The sequence below is a fragment of the Amblyomma maculatum genome, chromosome 4, assembly GCF_055883805.1.
Source record: "Amblyomma maculatum isolate TAMU_Amacu chromosome 4, ASM5588380v1, whole genome shotgun sequence".
In the NCBI taxonomy this organism is placed as follows: domain Eukaryota; kingdom Metazoa; phylum Arthropoda; class Arachnida; order Ixodida; family Ixodidae; genus Amblyomma; species Amblyomma maculatum.
Genome location: NC_139347.1, coordinates 24,953,515 through 24,967,833, shown reverse-complemented (window position 1 = coordinate 24,967,833; position 14,319 = coordinate 24,953,515). Strand labels below are relative to the sequence as shown.

Sequence of the window (14,319 nt, the reverse complement as noted above, 5' to 3'; positions counted from 1 at the left end):
CCGCGGGACGCAGGCGGCGGCCGCGCGGAGAAAACGCCCGAATGCCTGAATCCCACAAGACAGCCAAGTGATTCTGAAGGCGTCGTACCTGTGGCAGTCCTTCCCGCGTTGAGGTGAGCGAAGGGCTGGAAAAGCCCCCAGAGCTCCCCGCTGCTGGCGATGGCCGCCTCGAGCGCGGCGGCCGTCAGCGTGGTACCGGGTTCCAGGCAACGCAGGACGAGCTCTTCCAGGAGGTTCTCGGCTGCCGCCGTCAGGTAGAGGGCCCCGTATTCGTGCACGCAGGGCGCCAGCCGGGCGTCGCAGGCCCATCGCTGGAACCGGCCCACGGGCAGCTGGAGACCGGCGCGGGCGCTCTTGCCCAATCGCAGCTGGTCGCACGACGACGAGGTGTACATGGCGGCCGCCCGGTGGCAGGCGCTCACGCAGCTTTCGGCCAGCGCGGGCGATAGAACGATGCACAGGGCACCGCTCACTTGCCGCTTGCCACACACGCCGAGAGGACGAGATAGCCTGCCCAAGGAAAAGAGTTCTTGTTTTATGGTCTGCAACTGTGGCCACTGGTCTTTCACCGTGTAGAAACCGAGGCGCAAGGCAAGCGCTGTGCGGCGACTACGTAAATGAATATCACGCTTCGTTACAATCACTTGCAACTGAAACATGTTGACATGTTCCAACTAGGACGTCGTTCCCTCGATATGCATGTATTTTTGGGACGTTAAACCCCGCAAACCAACCGATATGCATGTATTTGAAGAGACTTTCCTGGACGTATGGATATGAAAAATAAAAATTCACTGTGCGGTGGTCTGTCCCCGACCGCAGTATTTTCTTTACCAGACAGCTTTTTCGACAGAAAAACAATACCGTCTCGATGAAGGTATCTCAACAGTTTGCCGTAAACTGCCAAGTTTAGGCTCGGAAGCTGGCCACAGAACTGACGTTCTTTATCGAGAATGCACTGTCGCCATGGGACTGCGTGGCTGGACTTTTTAATATAACGCATGACCCGTGAACGCTGCATGCTTGCACAGATCACACAGCTCGCAATCTAAAACCTGAACAGCCCTCTTTAGTTTTTGAAGGCACTTTGCCTCGCAGCATCCATAAAGCCACTCGCTCGACATCCCTCTCTGCTTGCGGTTATTATTTAAGTTCAAAACACGGGGACCAAGTAAAATAAAAAATAATTTCTCCTTTCCTAATCACTTTCCGACGTTGCTAGAGATAGGAGCCAGCGTAAAGGGCACCGGCAAGCAATCTGAAGAACTTTTGAGCTATGATTTTGCTCTTACGTTACGTTATATGACTGTGACGTGATGTGATGAGACATGTCTGTGATGTGACTGTACTAACTTCACCCATCCCTCTCTTACAACTTTTATATCCACTCACCTCTTTACCCCAGTGCAGGGTAGCGAACCGGGTTCTTTTACGGGTTAACCTCCCTGCCTTTCCTCCTCATCTTCGTCGTCCTCCTCCTCCTTTGAGCAAAGCGGAAACCATTTCTTAAGTGAACTGAGAGGCGCTTGATACAATTACGTCCGTGGCCATAAGCGTGCGTTAAGGCGTTAAACGAGCCGTATGAGAATAAAGACGCCCAACTAGGCCCCCTCTTTGTTGCTTTAATACGAGCTCGTTCTCGCAGAGGAGCGTACCTCTGGGCCTCCCTGGCGACTCGCACTAGGGGTCTCTGCAGGAGGAATGAGAGGCGCGGGCACCACCTCCATGGATATCTTGCGGCGCTGTTCGCGCAATCGACCGCTCTGGAGTACCCGCAACACATCATGGTTGGTCCAGGGCGGCCGCTGCATCTCCACCAGTCGGGACTGCAGATTGTCCACCCACACGAACTCCTCGGCACTCGTGATGTTGGTGGCGATGGTCTCGAGGCTCGAGTGCCGCATGAGCCGCCGGACGCCGCTGCCGCCGCCCGGTTCGGCGTCCGACGAGTACGTCGACGTCGAGTAGCCCCCACAGCCTCCGCCGCCGCTGCTACCCTTGCTGCGTCCGAGCGGCCAGCTGCTCGACCGCTTGCCGGATGTCGTCGAGGTTCGCGGAGGAGTTGTCGTGGAGTTCGTAGCCCCCCGCTGCTGCTCCGATACCCCACGGCGGCCTGTACACGAAAGTAGGCAAGCATGAGCCTGACATCGCGTGGGCTTTGTCTCGAAGCGCCCGACAGCTGTGGAGGAGACTACCTCCAGACACCGTTAGAATAAAAAGAAAAAGTACGGACCAGATGGTAGATGACGAAGCTCAATACAGCATTAATTCTTAGCTGCATGTGTCCCGCGAGACCCGTTCGTCCTCTTTTCTTTTTATATTTAAGCTGAGTTTGCGAGGATGGGACCGGGGTACATTAACACGTGAGAGTCGATAAGCTTGTACGGACGTTTCGGTCGAAAAGCGGCAACCATAGGACGGTCTCACGCTGCTCGAATTTCTCGCCTTGAGATCTCTATTCGCGAAATGCAAAACCTATCGCCTAGTGCGCTGGTATGGAGGCGCCACTGCTCCGGAACAAGTAGCGCCACCTCCCGCCGGCGCACCCATATGTGGTATGTCTGCTCGTCGAAGAGAGGCGGCGGAGTGAACGCTAAGTCTACTCTTCTCGGCAGAAACCTTGTGAGAAGAAAACTTTTGTCTACCCATTCATGCCGTCTGGGAGAAGGCCGCCGGCGCTTGGGGCGGCAGGGCATCGTCGGCGCGCGACTGCTTCTGCTGGCGGCTCTACGGTTTCTTTTTTTCCTTTGAAGTAGGAATTTGGAACCCGAACAATATGGCACTTTGAAAGTAAAGGACATAAATAAAACAAAAACTAAGCCAGTGTGCAATGCGCAGCACTGGCTTTTCCCTCGGTGGCAGTGTATGTGGAAACGGCATGCTAGACCCCCCAGAAGCGACAGCCGAGAGCTGGGCTCCGTTGGTCAATAGAAAGGCTCTTAAAAAAAAAAAAAAAAAAAAAAAATCACGTCTTCCCCAGGACGGGACGAGCAGGCTGTGTATGGAGATGTACCCTAAGGCGTCGGGCCTTGCATGCACGTGCTTTTTCAGCGCTCGGCAGTTCTACCGCAGTTTTTATTTTCTACTCGATGCGTCGAAATAAGTGGTGACGGATCAGTGCGCGGAAAAACAGCCATAGCTGAGCAAGCTCCACAGCGCGTGCTGTTCGGGGGATTTCGCGTGATCGGGAATGTTGAGACTTGATTTAAGAATAACTGATTGGTGCGCGGTCAGAAACTGTACGAAGCCAGCACGTGCGTGGAGTGCGCGGGGAACTTCACAGTGCAGAAGGGCCCTTGGATATCTTCAGAAAATGCGCTAACGAAATGAAAACCGCCTTCTACAACGTCAGCTTGGAGGTAAGTTTTATTCGGCCCTTTCGGCGTCTCTTCACCACATATGTAATGCATTTTTTTTTTTGTATGTAGTTGTTGGCAAACCCACGGAATATCACGGATGCCAGTTGCATCTGCAAGGCCGGGTGCCACTGTTAACGATGCGACACATCGCTCTCGTATGATTTCCAAGGAAACCGCAAAAAAAAAAAAAAAAAAAAAAAACTTGATTTTCGATTGCCTCCCGACGGTTTTTTTTTTTTTTTTATAACTATTATGACACCCATAAACACAAGAGCAGATCGAGCTGTTAGTTTAAAAGGACGTTTTCTCTTTGCGGGGAGCCATGAACGTGTGTCAAGTCAGCAAGCGCGCACTCCTGCAATGTGCTTCGCTCTCCATGTCGTGCTTCTACGTCTTTTACGTCAGGCTAGGCTTCCCAAAAGCGAGCACCGAGAACAGCTGGAAACTATCATTAGGAAGTCGTTAGAAAAAAAAAAAAAAAAAAAAAAAAAAAAAAAAAAAAAAAAAACTCTCGTTGGGCAGGAAGGCTCCGCGCTCTCTACAACACAGGCTGTGTCCGAAGACCTGCCAGCGCTGGTTACAACAACTTTTAGAGCTCGAGTTCGGTTCAGAAGTAAAAAAAAAAAGACCCTTTTTTTGTGTGTGTTTTTCGCGTGTTGCGCGCTCGATACAAACAAGCGATCGCTCGTGCATGCTTGAAAGAAACCTAGCGTCAAGTACTGTACAAAAAAAAAAAAAAAAAAGAAGAAAAGTTGGAAATGCGCAGCCAAAACGAAAAGCAATGGGTGCGATATGAGATTCGAAATTACTAAGTAAGTACAGGCCCTTGTTTTAGTCGCTGTTTATTTTTTATTCTTACGGGGAACCAAAAATAAATCGGAACACAGCGTCGGCGCTACCCACGGCAGCGGATCCAGACAGCCGCCTTTTACAGCGGCGCCTCCCAGACGGCGCCACATGTTCGGCCAAAGCTGCAGCGCACCAGGCCCATAGAGAAGCGTCTTTTACATCTGGCTTCCCTGACCTGTTGACGTGAAGGTCGGCTCTGTCCAACCGCTGTTTGCCTGAAAATCACAGCCAGTTGCACGGCTCTCGCAACCCGCAAATGGGATGCGCCTTTAGTACAGTGCCTGCATGCCTGCGTGGTTGCCGCCGGCATAATAGAATCTAGTGCACAAATTATGGTCTGAATCAAAACAATACGGAATCACCAGCGTCGGTCAAAGTGCCCGCCATTATGCGCCATACTTCACGTGAGTTGAACCGAAAGTTCAACAAGGCTGCTTTGGCCAGCACGTTAAGCGGTTTCACTAATGTGGCATGGATACACAACGGCCACAAAGAAAAGGCCGCCTAGTCATGCCCGCCGCGCGAGAATACTGTCCAGGCGCGTTCCCTTTGCAAGCTTCGCAAAAGTCAAATATGCATTGAAGTAGATTACCTGGTCCAGACCACGTGACAAAAGATGGCGTATTCCCAAGAACGCTCTTTCTCTGGGGCTTTATTAACTTCCTGTTCGAGCAGCAAGGCAGAAGTTCTATGTTGCGGCATACTGCGGCTCTCAGGATGCTTATACAAAGTAAGACCCTTATCCCTATGCTTGTATACAGATATCTATCAAACTACCCCAAACAAAACGTGCATGGTCTCCAGCGCTTACCATGTGATGAGGACGACGACGATGGCTGGGGCCGGCGACAAAGGCGTGACGCGGACACTGAGGTTATGGGGACCCGGTCGTCTTCGGGCACCGCCTTGAGATGCCCTGGTACGTTATGTAGGGATTTAGTGAGTGGTGTGGCTGATGGAGTCGCCCGCGCAAAGTCCAGGTACGTAGGCGGTGACGTCGAACTCGCGTACGACGATTGACCACCGTCGCTCATACTGGCGTGGCCTGACGACCTGGTGGAGCAAAGGGACAGAACAGCGTGTTAGCCCTTGCCGAACACTGGCAGTTGCTGTACAACTCTACTCGGCTTTTCAATAAAAGTTGAAAGCCCCGGAAATAGGCTGAGACGGCCCGTCTCGTTTATTCCGCGCGTCCCCGATGAAAACAAGGCCAATAGCAAAAGGGCGTCAATACACTTTCCCCGCCAACAGCTATAGATTAGTACTGCTGTGCGAGAAAAGTCTTGAGACGTATGCTTTGTTAAAGCTTAGCAGAGTTTATTCACAAATAGTTAGTGAAAGCAACCTCCTGAGGCGATACAACACAGCATGGTCACTGACATTTACAATGCCTAAATAGCTGTTGCTTAAATGCTCAAAACTGCGATGTCAGAGCTATCTTTTCCAAAGATACGCTTGCGGTCTAATCTCCTGACAGACGGCGCAGGGGGCTTGCATTCATTTTTTATTGCTGAATCTTTGATCCCAACAGGCAGAACGCGACATCATTGTTTTTAATTTTTTGCTAAATACCACAACACATTGAAATGAGCATCATCCTGGCTGCCTTTTATGCGCAATTTCACCTCGCTTTCTCACATGCAGAACTTACCTGTTTTCATCAGAAGACGAGCCACCGGCGTAGAGGTCATGGCGGCGTGTCCCTAGCCTTGGGTCTTCCGGGTTAAGGGGGAAGCTGAGGATGTTTCGGCGGCGAGACTTCAACCGCGCAAGTGGCTTGCGTCTCGACACAACGGGATCGCCATCGGACGAGCTCTTGCTCAACGAACCACAGTCCGTATTTGACGCCGAGTCGCTGCAGTACATCATTGGAAAGATCAGATATAACGCCTACCATCGCGTTTCGATGTTTCGAAAAACGTATCTTTGAGTACCTTTTACTAAACTGATAAGACCTCCCATTTCCTGCTAACGAAGGCGGCAAATACACTTTCTGGGCATGGCGAGCCAGCGGTGCACAACACGCGCAATGGGTAAATACATGTAACTCACTGAGGCAAGCCGGCAGGAGCCGTATGACCAGCAGAAGTGTACGTAAAAGCCTGAAGTGATGCGCCATGCATGTGTTATCGAAGGGTGTCCCGCACTCTAGGAAATATGCAGCCAGATATGGAGCTTCACGTTCCTTATAGCGAAATATCATTTACAGTGCGAACTTAGTGCCATATATTATGACGTCACTGTAGAGGCATCTTGAAGACACCAAAGCATTTTTACAAATAGTCTGTTTTGTTCTCGACTTGTTCTTGGATCAACATATATACGATCTTGTGTCTACAAAGGATCTAAACGAGGATTAGCGCCGTGTAAAGATCGTATAGGGCCACGCTTGCAAGATATAGGCCAGCAGTGAATTGTTCACATCGTACCTTCCTAAAAACTCCACTTCCTTCCTTGCTCTAGACATTCCTTTTAGCTATAGCAAATCGTCTCATTTATTGCATTGGACAGCTCGCCCTCGCGGAAAGCTATCGCTGTAAGGTACATACATCGCTCAAAGCACTAGTACACATAGCAGGAGCTCCGCCCTCTCGATTGCAAAAATCAATAAAATTTCCTGTCTTGTCTAACACTGCAACTGTTAGCCTTCCATAGATAGCCAACAAGATGAATAGGCGACAGAGACAAGAAAAATCTTGTATCCGCCCTTTTTCTGTCGCCCCACCTCCCCCTTTTCACTATTTTCACATTCCAGCTATACTGGTCAGACCAAGCGTTAGGGTCTTTAACATCACCAACGTGCCCAACTATTTCCTTCGTCAGGCACACTCCCAGGTTGGTGTGCAGAGCTGTCTTAAATGCGTGCTCACCGGTACACGGAGAAGTTCGGGTCGGGCGAGAAGCCCTCGTCGTGTTGTTGGTCCTCCTGTTCGCGCGCCATACTCGCTTCGGCCAGCGACAGCTTGTGGGCCGGGGAGGCACGGGTGGCCGCCGACAGCGCCAGGGAGCCCGGAGAGGCCCTGCTACTGGCGCCGCTGCTGCTGCTTAGTACTGGAGTCTCACGAACGGGCGTCGCCCGACTGGACCCGGGCGGCCCCGGAGAAGACGAGGCCGCTGCAGATAAGCACGGCCGAGGGGACGCCTCGAGGGAGGCGCGTCCCGACGGACTCGGCCACAGGTCGCGCACCGACAGCTTGGTCAGCGAGGGCGCCGAGCCCCCCACTAGGTCACGGTGCGTGGCCCTGTGAGTGTAGCGGACAGCGCGAAGCGTTCTTGGTGTAAATATGCAGGAAAATCGACCATGTCAAGTCAGCGCGTGACGTCGCACATCCTCTGCCTGGCTATGTCAGCCGCCAGCTATGTGAGCTACCACCTGGCACCAGAGCCATGACTGAATTTTCGCCCACAGCGCCGACGGCTACAACGCCGCGGACGCCTGATTTTCACTTCACTTCACTCTATTGCCTTAAAAACCACACTTCGGGGGTATTACATAAGGGGTGGGAATAAAAAAAAATGTTTGGTTTCGATGATCATGTGACATCCCTGAAATGACGACCCAAATTTTTATTAAGCTTGATGGGCAAGTGATGCCAGCTACGCTGTGGCAAAGGCCGTTCCAGTTCGTTGCAATGCGAAGAAAAAAGGATGCGGCAAATATGGCGGTTCTTGGGAACGGGGCCTTTAAAGCTATCGCGTCGTTAAAACTGCACTGCACAGCACCACCAGAACAACGACTGTGCCACAGTATGCCAACGGGTCTATGCGCTGGTGTCTCGTAGCCTAAGAGTACTTGCTGTTGGGCTAGTTGGTTCTGGTTCATTGTTAAATTTAACGGCGCAAAATCAAACAAACAAAAAACAAATAGATAGAGACAACGGGACGAAGCCTAACAGTGTCTCGTAGCGATCGTCTGAAGTCTCGGACGTGAAGCTATCCGATCGGGCCTGCCAGTATTCTGTGCTCACGCTCTCTGTTTTCTGCGGGAAATGGAGTACCAAAGACCAAGTTTCTCATGTCGATCTCAGCGCCGTAACATACGACTTGCGACAAAAGCAAGCACTTTATGGGCGCTTCCGTTTATTGCTTGCACTTTCTACAAGTAGTGTTATGTGGTTATTTATTGTTAGCTATCTCAAAGGAAGGAAAATATGTTTGCCAGCACCGGTATCTGTTATCTGAAGCACCTGAACTGGGGCGACGGAAATAAGGGGATAATGGCGAAGCGGTAGAGGACATCAAAGAGGTGAGCGACAGCGGAAAGGACAGGGTAGGTAAAAATAAAAAATAAGGAGAGATATATACACTATGGTACAATATACAATGGATTGCTTGAGACCCGCCCACAATGACTTAGGTCACTGAACACTCGAGACTTCAGGCGGGCTTCCACAATAGCTGTCGTGACCGCCCTGTCGCAGTTGTGTGGTGGCTACAAATAGTGTTTTCAAGCCCGTAGCTTTGCTTATATATCACAAAACTTATATCACTCAGATTATATCACTTATATCACTCAAAGATTGCGTTCCCTACCGAAGCCACACGCCGCGTCCACCAGCTGACTGATGGGCTATGTAGAAAGCAAGATACGAGAAATATTATCAGCCAATGTGCACCTCTAATCCGGAAGAATGTGGTGACGCATTTATAGCGGCCAAAGCGGCTGACGGGAGCAGTTTTTAGCGGTAACCTCGACGTACTGTGACAGAGACAAGGGCAACGGTGACAAGGGCACTGGCAGGAAGACCTGCTGGCGGTAAGCAGAGTGCGCTGGCGGCAGATGGTCACGGGTGCTCACGGTATGCCCTGCGTGGTCAGTGTGGCATCGGCGCAATCAAAGCAGTTACATAGTTGGTTGCCGTAGTCAGTAGCCGTTTGCTGCCAGCCCGGAAGCGAGCTGCCATGATTCGCTGGCTGGAATAAGTCGCCTGCGCGACCTGTTGGAATTAACCATTGCATGCCAGCATGCCTCTGAAGGCGCAGGCGTTTTCTCCTATCGAAATACAACGGTGTCGACGACACGAAAGCATGCATGAAAAAAGAAACCGAAGTTCTAATTAGGAGAATTCAATGAACAAGTTCCAATGTATCTGCCACATTGTTACCACTAAAGTCCTTTGCCTCCTGTGCTCTTACGCGTGTTCTATCAGTATATGCGATGGCTGCAAGTTTTCATGGTCTGACGTAGAGCAAGGGGAGGAACGTTACTCTACCTTTTTTTATTCTTACACCATGTTTAGACGCTTCGAAAGACTGTCGACTAATGACAAGATATTTGCTTGTAAAAATATATGTTCCGTGTACACGTGACCGAAATGTACAACGGTGCCTACCTAAGCGAGGCACCCTCTGCGGGCATCCTGGTGTCGTGCGGGCGGTTCAGGTCTCCAAGGCGCCGGGGCTTGGGCCGTATGATCTCGAGGCCGTGCTGCCGGCACTGGTCGGCGTCCCGGAACTCGGGTACCGCGGGCACCGACGCCATGGCCCGCGGCTCCGCTCGCTCGCGCGCCGCACTGCTAGCTCATGGTGCGCCACGCTGTTTGCGCGGCCGCCCTCGACCAAGGCGACGGGGAGTTCACTGTTCACCGCTGGCTCCACTTCCTGCAAACGCATATGAATGAATAAGTCAATCAATGAAATATTCAACTAATTCATTATTGCTAGAAGTTTGGGGCATTGGCGAGTGTGCGGGAGGGGGGGGGGGGGGGGGGGGGGTTGGCAACTTTGCTCCAGTTCTAAATTCGACAGCACAGGTCTTTGGTTTGGGCATACTTTAAGCGCACTGCGTACCCATGCATTGCAACAGTAGCGTGAAGGTCTTGGTCAGGTACCTCTAACATTGAGGTCCACATTCATCACAACGAACTCGGCCACATCGATATTGAGATATAATTCACTTCCCACCACCGACATAAGAAGGAATCAAATAAAGACCACTAGATGAAACAAAAGAAAGCAGCATGAATAGCGCGCACACCGGTATATACTGCGTGCTCCGTCAACCGGACGACACAAATTAGTTACCGAGGCGTTGGCTATTTCGACGCCTTCACCAAGAGCACAGAGTTGTGAACGTACCAAGTAATTCTTTCACAACCACACAGCGGATAATAACGGCATCTGCACAGTCAATTAAAAAAGGTACAGAACCGCTTGTCTGTCGGTAAATTTTTATTATCGGTACTTGAAAGGGCGATCTCTTAAGAACTAAAGAATTTTTAATATCAGGGCATAATACGATGTGATTTCGCCTGCGACATTGTTCTGCCTGTGTGCTCTTTTTCTCTTTATTCTTATATGCGCTTTCACTTGGTCTAGTGGCATTTTGCTACTCTCGATACTTTTTCCCTAAAATTATGAGGATTTATTCTTTCCATTATTTTACTGCTTTGAATGCTGTTGTATCTTTTTTTTTTCTCGTTAAACTTTCGTAAATGTTGCATTCTTTTTTGAACACCTTCATGTCGTTTATGCACGGGAGGTCCCAATTCAGCCCCTGAATACGGGACCTCCTCCTGGATATATACTGAGTATATTACGTTCACGGCGAATAGCCTCAGTCGCTTTGGGACGTTAAACCCCACAAACCAAACCAAACCAAAAATAAACTTTCTTCTTCTACTTCTTTTTCTTGCTGTGACCCGTACTTGTCCTTCCGGACCAGAGCTGGCCAGCCGCTCCTAGAATTACAAGCTTCTAGAGTTCTTCGGCTGGTGGGTCTGCGGGCAAGTCCCAAAAGATTTGCTCCATCGTGGCTTCCTGGCTACATTTTGAGCAATCGAGTTTGAATTCGTCAGTGTCAAAGTGGTGCATCCTGATTGAGTTTAGGAGAGTATTGATTTAGAGCTGTCTTGTGAAGAGTCTTGTGAAGTGGCAATAGGGTTTGTCTGCATGGCTAGTTTAAAGTACTGGGTGATTTCCTCGCAGCTTTCCGGGCTCAAGCCCTTGCTCACGGATCGACTCCCGTGGGATCGACCGATAGATCTTCGAGCCATAAACATATTGTGAGCTGCCTCATTACCAGGTTTACCAGAATGAACCGGTAGCCAGGTGAGTTCCAAGTCCTCCTTTTTTTCAGGGTTGCTTTAGAGGATTCTCAAGAGGTTTCTGAGATTCTTAATTTCTAGTTGTTATCGATGACGAAGAAAAAACCTGAGTTCCCACCCAGGCGCGCTCTACCCTCTACATGTTGAGATGCGGCTGAGAGCATTTGTATGCGCGGCTGTCTCATTCGCTGACAACAGCCCTGACGAGTCATGGCGTTAATAAAGAACTTATAAACACTGTTGCTTATCCATAATGCTGTTATTGTTTCCAGGCACTGGGAGGCGCACTGCTGCCGCGACTCGCTTCGTGCCGAGGGTAATATTTTCAGATGCATAATTTATTTTTCATGAGAGGGACAAAAGAGAACGTTTTGGATCGAGGCACGCAAGCTTTCTTTTCCCTTTAAAATGCCAGATAGGATTAACAAGTCCATTGACCAGCTCCTATTGATTGTAAGCTCTGTTACTTTTTTTCCATTTACCGTATTTATTCGAATCCAAGCGATAGGTTTCTTCTTAGGAACACGAAATACGAAGCCCTCAGGTCGGCTTAGGTTCGAATATTTATAAATTCGTTACACATGCCGACAACAGACTGAGACTGGAAGCATGGCAAACAAATGATACTGCTAATATAAGGTCACACACTATTTCCGTCATTTCAGTGTAAATTTAGCCAAAGTCCTTCAATGTTTAAACTATCCAAGTCCTACTCTCATATGTTTATGTAGTATATCTGTAATTTTCTTAGTTATTGAATTTTCACGCTGTTCTATTCTCTGTTATCTGTTTTTACCTTTCAAATAGATATATAGGCTCGCGAAGTATTTAAGTGCGCAAATAAAAAAGAGGCAAATTCTCTCCCCACTACCCAAGAATTCGGCTGGTTCGCTTCCTTTCCTAAAGCGCGTACTTAGTGGTTGAATTCCGACTTCCACCGGCGAAATCACTTGAGACAAAAAGAAAACCACTGACCGCTGAAGGTCGTGGCAGGTTAGGCAAAAACACACTGTTGCCTTGCGTTCCTCGCACTTGCTGGTTCGACCGGCCACCCCTGTTGCTGCTTCCGCGGCGCCTAGCAAAATTACACAGTACCGACTCTGCTTTGTTTCTTTTTTCGCGAGCGTTTAGAAAAGGAGCGAGGCTTGAGGTCAGCCCGCCCTTCCACATGCGTCCAGCAGTGCTACACTTCGCGTTTTAAAAAGCAGTCCGCGCACAAGGCCGGCGCCGGATCCCAGAAGGGGGCCCCACGAGGGGTCGCGCCCTTCCCCGAAATTCGCGAGGTCACCCGTCAGAAGAGCACATACCGGCCAGAGTAAAACAACCGGTCGAGCGCACGGGCAGGGCATTCCTGCCAATCATGCTCAACTTTTGGCGCATATTTTGTGCTTGGGTGCTCGGCATCGTACGGGCGCTTCGCATGTGGCGCGTTATCGTGGGTCAGTTGATGTACGTGGCAACGAATGATGCTGTTTTAAAGTTTGCTACAGGCGAATCCAAACAAAGCAAGCATTCTCGTCTATCATGGTAGTTTTCTAGAAAATGAGGTGAGGTTGACGTATTGTTATTCGGTACCTTACTGCGACTAGGAAATGACAAGATTATGCTTGAATAATAATATTGGATAAAATTAAATTACTTTCACCTCTATTACAATCAGTATTCTATCCTAATGGATATGTGCAAGGATTTTATTGCCATTCCCTTTAAGTGGCAAGTATCCCAAACGACCTCTTTCCTAGCAAACCTAAGCGCTGTTATTTATTTTGAACTTTTCTTTCCTACCTTCGTTACTTTTTTTACTCTCCACTACACATCTATATTTTAAGCTTTTCTTTCTGGATTTTTGGCAGCCCATGCATTTTTTTTATCTTGTTTTTATACGGTGCCAGTACTTAGTCCCCAAGGGGAATGACAGTACTTGCGCCGCCGTTCCGCTCCCAAGTACTGATCATGCTTGCACATGTGCCCAAGCATTAGCATTGCAGAAGTAAAAAGATCTTCAGATAATAATAATAATAATAATAATAATAATAATAATAATAATAATAATAATAATAATAATAATAATAATAATAATAATAATAATAATAATAATAATAATAATAATTGGTTCACAGAAAGGGAAAGGCAGTGTATCTATCACATTTGTTTCTGCGAACACCTGAATTGCGCCTACCTCTTTCAGACAATAAACGTTTTCACCACCACCATCCTGCGCCTCCGTAAGAGAAGGTGGTAGGTCTCCCCGGATGGAGCTGGGGCAGGTAGGTCACCGCCGCTTGCGGCGGGGGCTAGCCTGCCACCGAATTTTTATCTGTTGTAAGGCCGTCATTGCACCCGCCACCGCTTCGGTGGTGGACGACGGCTGTCGTTGCGGCGCGCGTCTTTCTCTCTGTCTTCCTTTTCTTTCTTCTCTATTTTCTCTTCTGTCTGCACGTGGCAGCGGAGGTGGAAGAGGCGTCCATGTGCTGTGCGATGTCAGCGCACGTTAAAGATCCCCAAATGGTCGAAATTACTCCGCAGCCCTCCACTACGGCTCCTCTTTCTCTCTTTCCACTTTCACTCCCACCTTCCTCCCTTCTCTTACGGCGCGGTTAAGGTGTCTACAGAAAACAAGTGATACAGTTACCGCGCCTTTCCCTTTCTATAAAGCAATCACACGCAGCGCAGGTGGCTCAGCTACAGAGCCAGTAGCAGGCCTGTGCATTTTTTAACGCGGTAGCGTTAAGGAGCTCGTGTCGCAGAAAAGCCGGTGTCGTCGTCGTCCAGTGAGCGATAAATCCCTGCATGCACTTCATAAATAAAAAGCAAGTTCAAAGATGGACTGGGTGGGAATCGAACCAGGGTCTCCGGAGTGCGAGACGTAGACGCTACCACTCAGCCACGAGTTCTTTTTTTTTTCTTTATTTCCTGGCTTTGGTTCATACCATCGTCTATCATGGTAGTTTTCTCGTCTATGCTTGAAAGCGGTACAAACGCGCTTCTAGTGAATGCGGTGTTGCCTTAGAAACATGCCGTAGAACGTTATACTGCAGTGTATATCGGTAATTATGAGCATGTTA

At 49.4% G+C, this 14,319-nt stretch overlaps 2 protein-coding genes across 6 annotated transcripts in view; one reads left to right on the top strand and one right to left on the bottom strand.

The window, feature by feature from the left end:
* LOC146190522 (ankyrin repeat and BTB/POZ domain-containing protein 2) overlaps window positions 1-14,319 on the bottom strand; it is a 99,476-nt gene that overhangs the window by 28,325 nt on the left and 56,832 nt on the right. Inside the window, 8 exon segments of the mRNA XM_084600921.1 lie at window positions 89-510; window positions 1,656-1,714; window positions 1,716-1,994; window positions 1,996-2,093; window positions 5,002-5,261; window positions 5,860-6,063; window positions 7,079-7,450; window positions 9,542-9,809. Coding sequence (XP_084457047.1) covers window positions 89-510; window positions 1,656-1,714; window positions 1,716-1,994; window positions 1,996-2,093; window positions 5,002-5,261; window positions 5,860-6,063; window positions 7,079-7,450; window positions 9,542-9,690 — 1,843 coding nt within the window. The 5' untranslated portion in view covers window positions 9,691-9,809.
* The window catches only part of LOC146190524 (uncharacterized), a 92,229-nt gene that overhangs the window by 47,807 nt on the left and 30,103 nt on the right, over window positions 1-14,319 (top strand). For all 5 annotated transcript variants that reach the window (XR_014706553.1, XR_014706551.1, XM_084600917.1 and 2 more), the window contains one exon: window positions 11,136-11,258. Coding sequence is in view for 3 of the 5 variants with exons in the window: in XM_084600917.1 (XP_084457043.1) it covers window positions 11,136-11,216 (81 nt within the window). In the remaining 2 variants the exon portion in view is untranslated. The remainder of the gene's footprint in view (window positions 1-11,135; window positions 11,259-14,319) is intronic.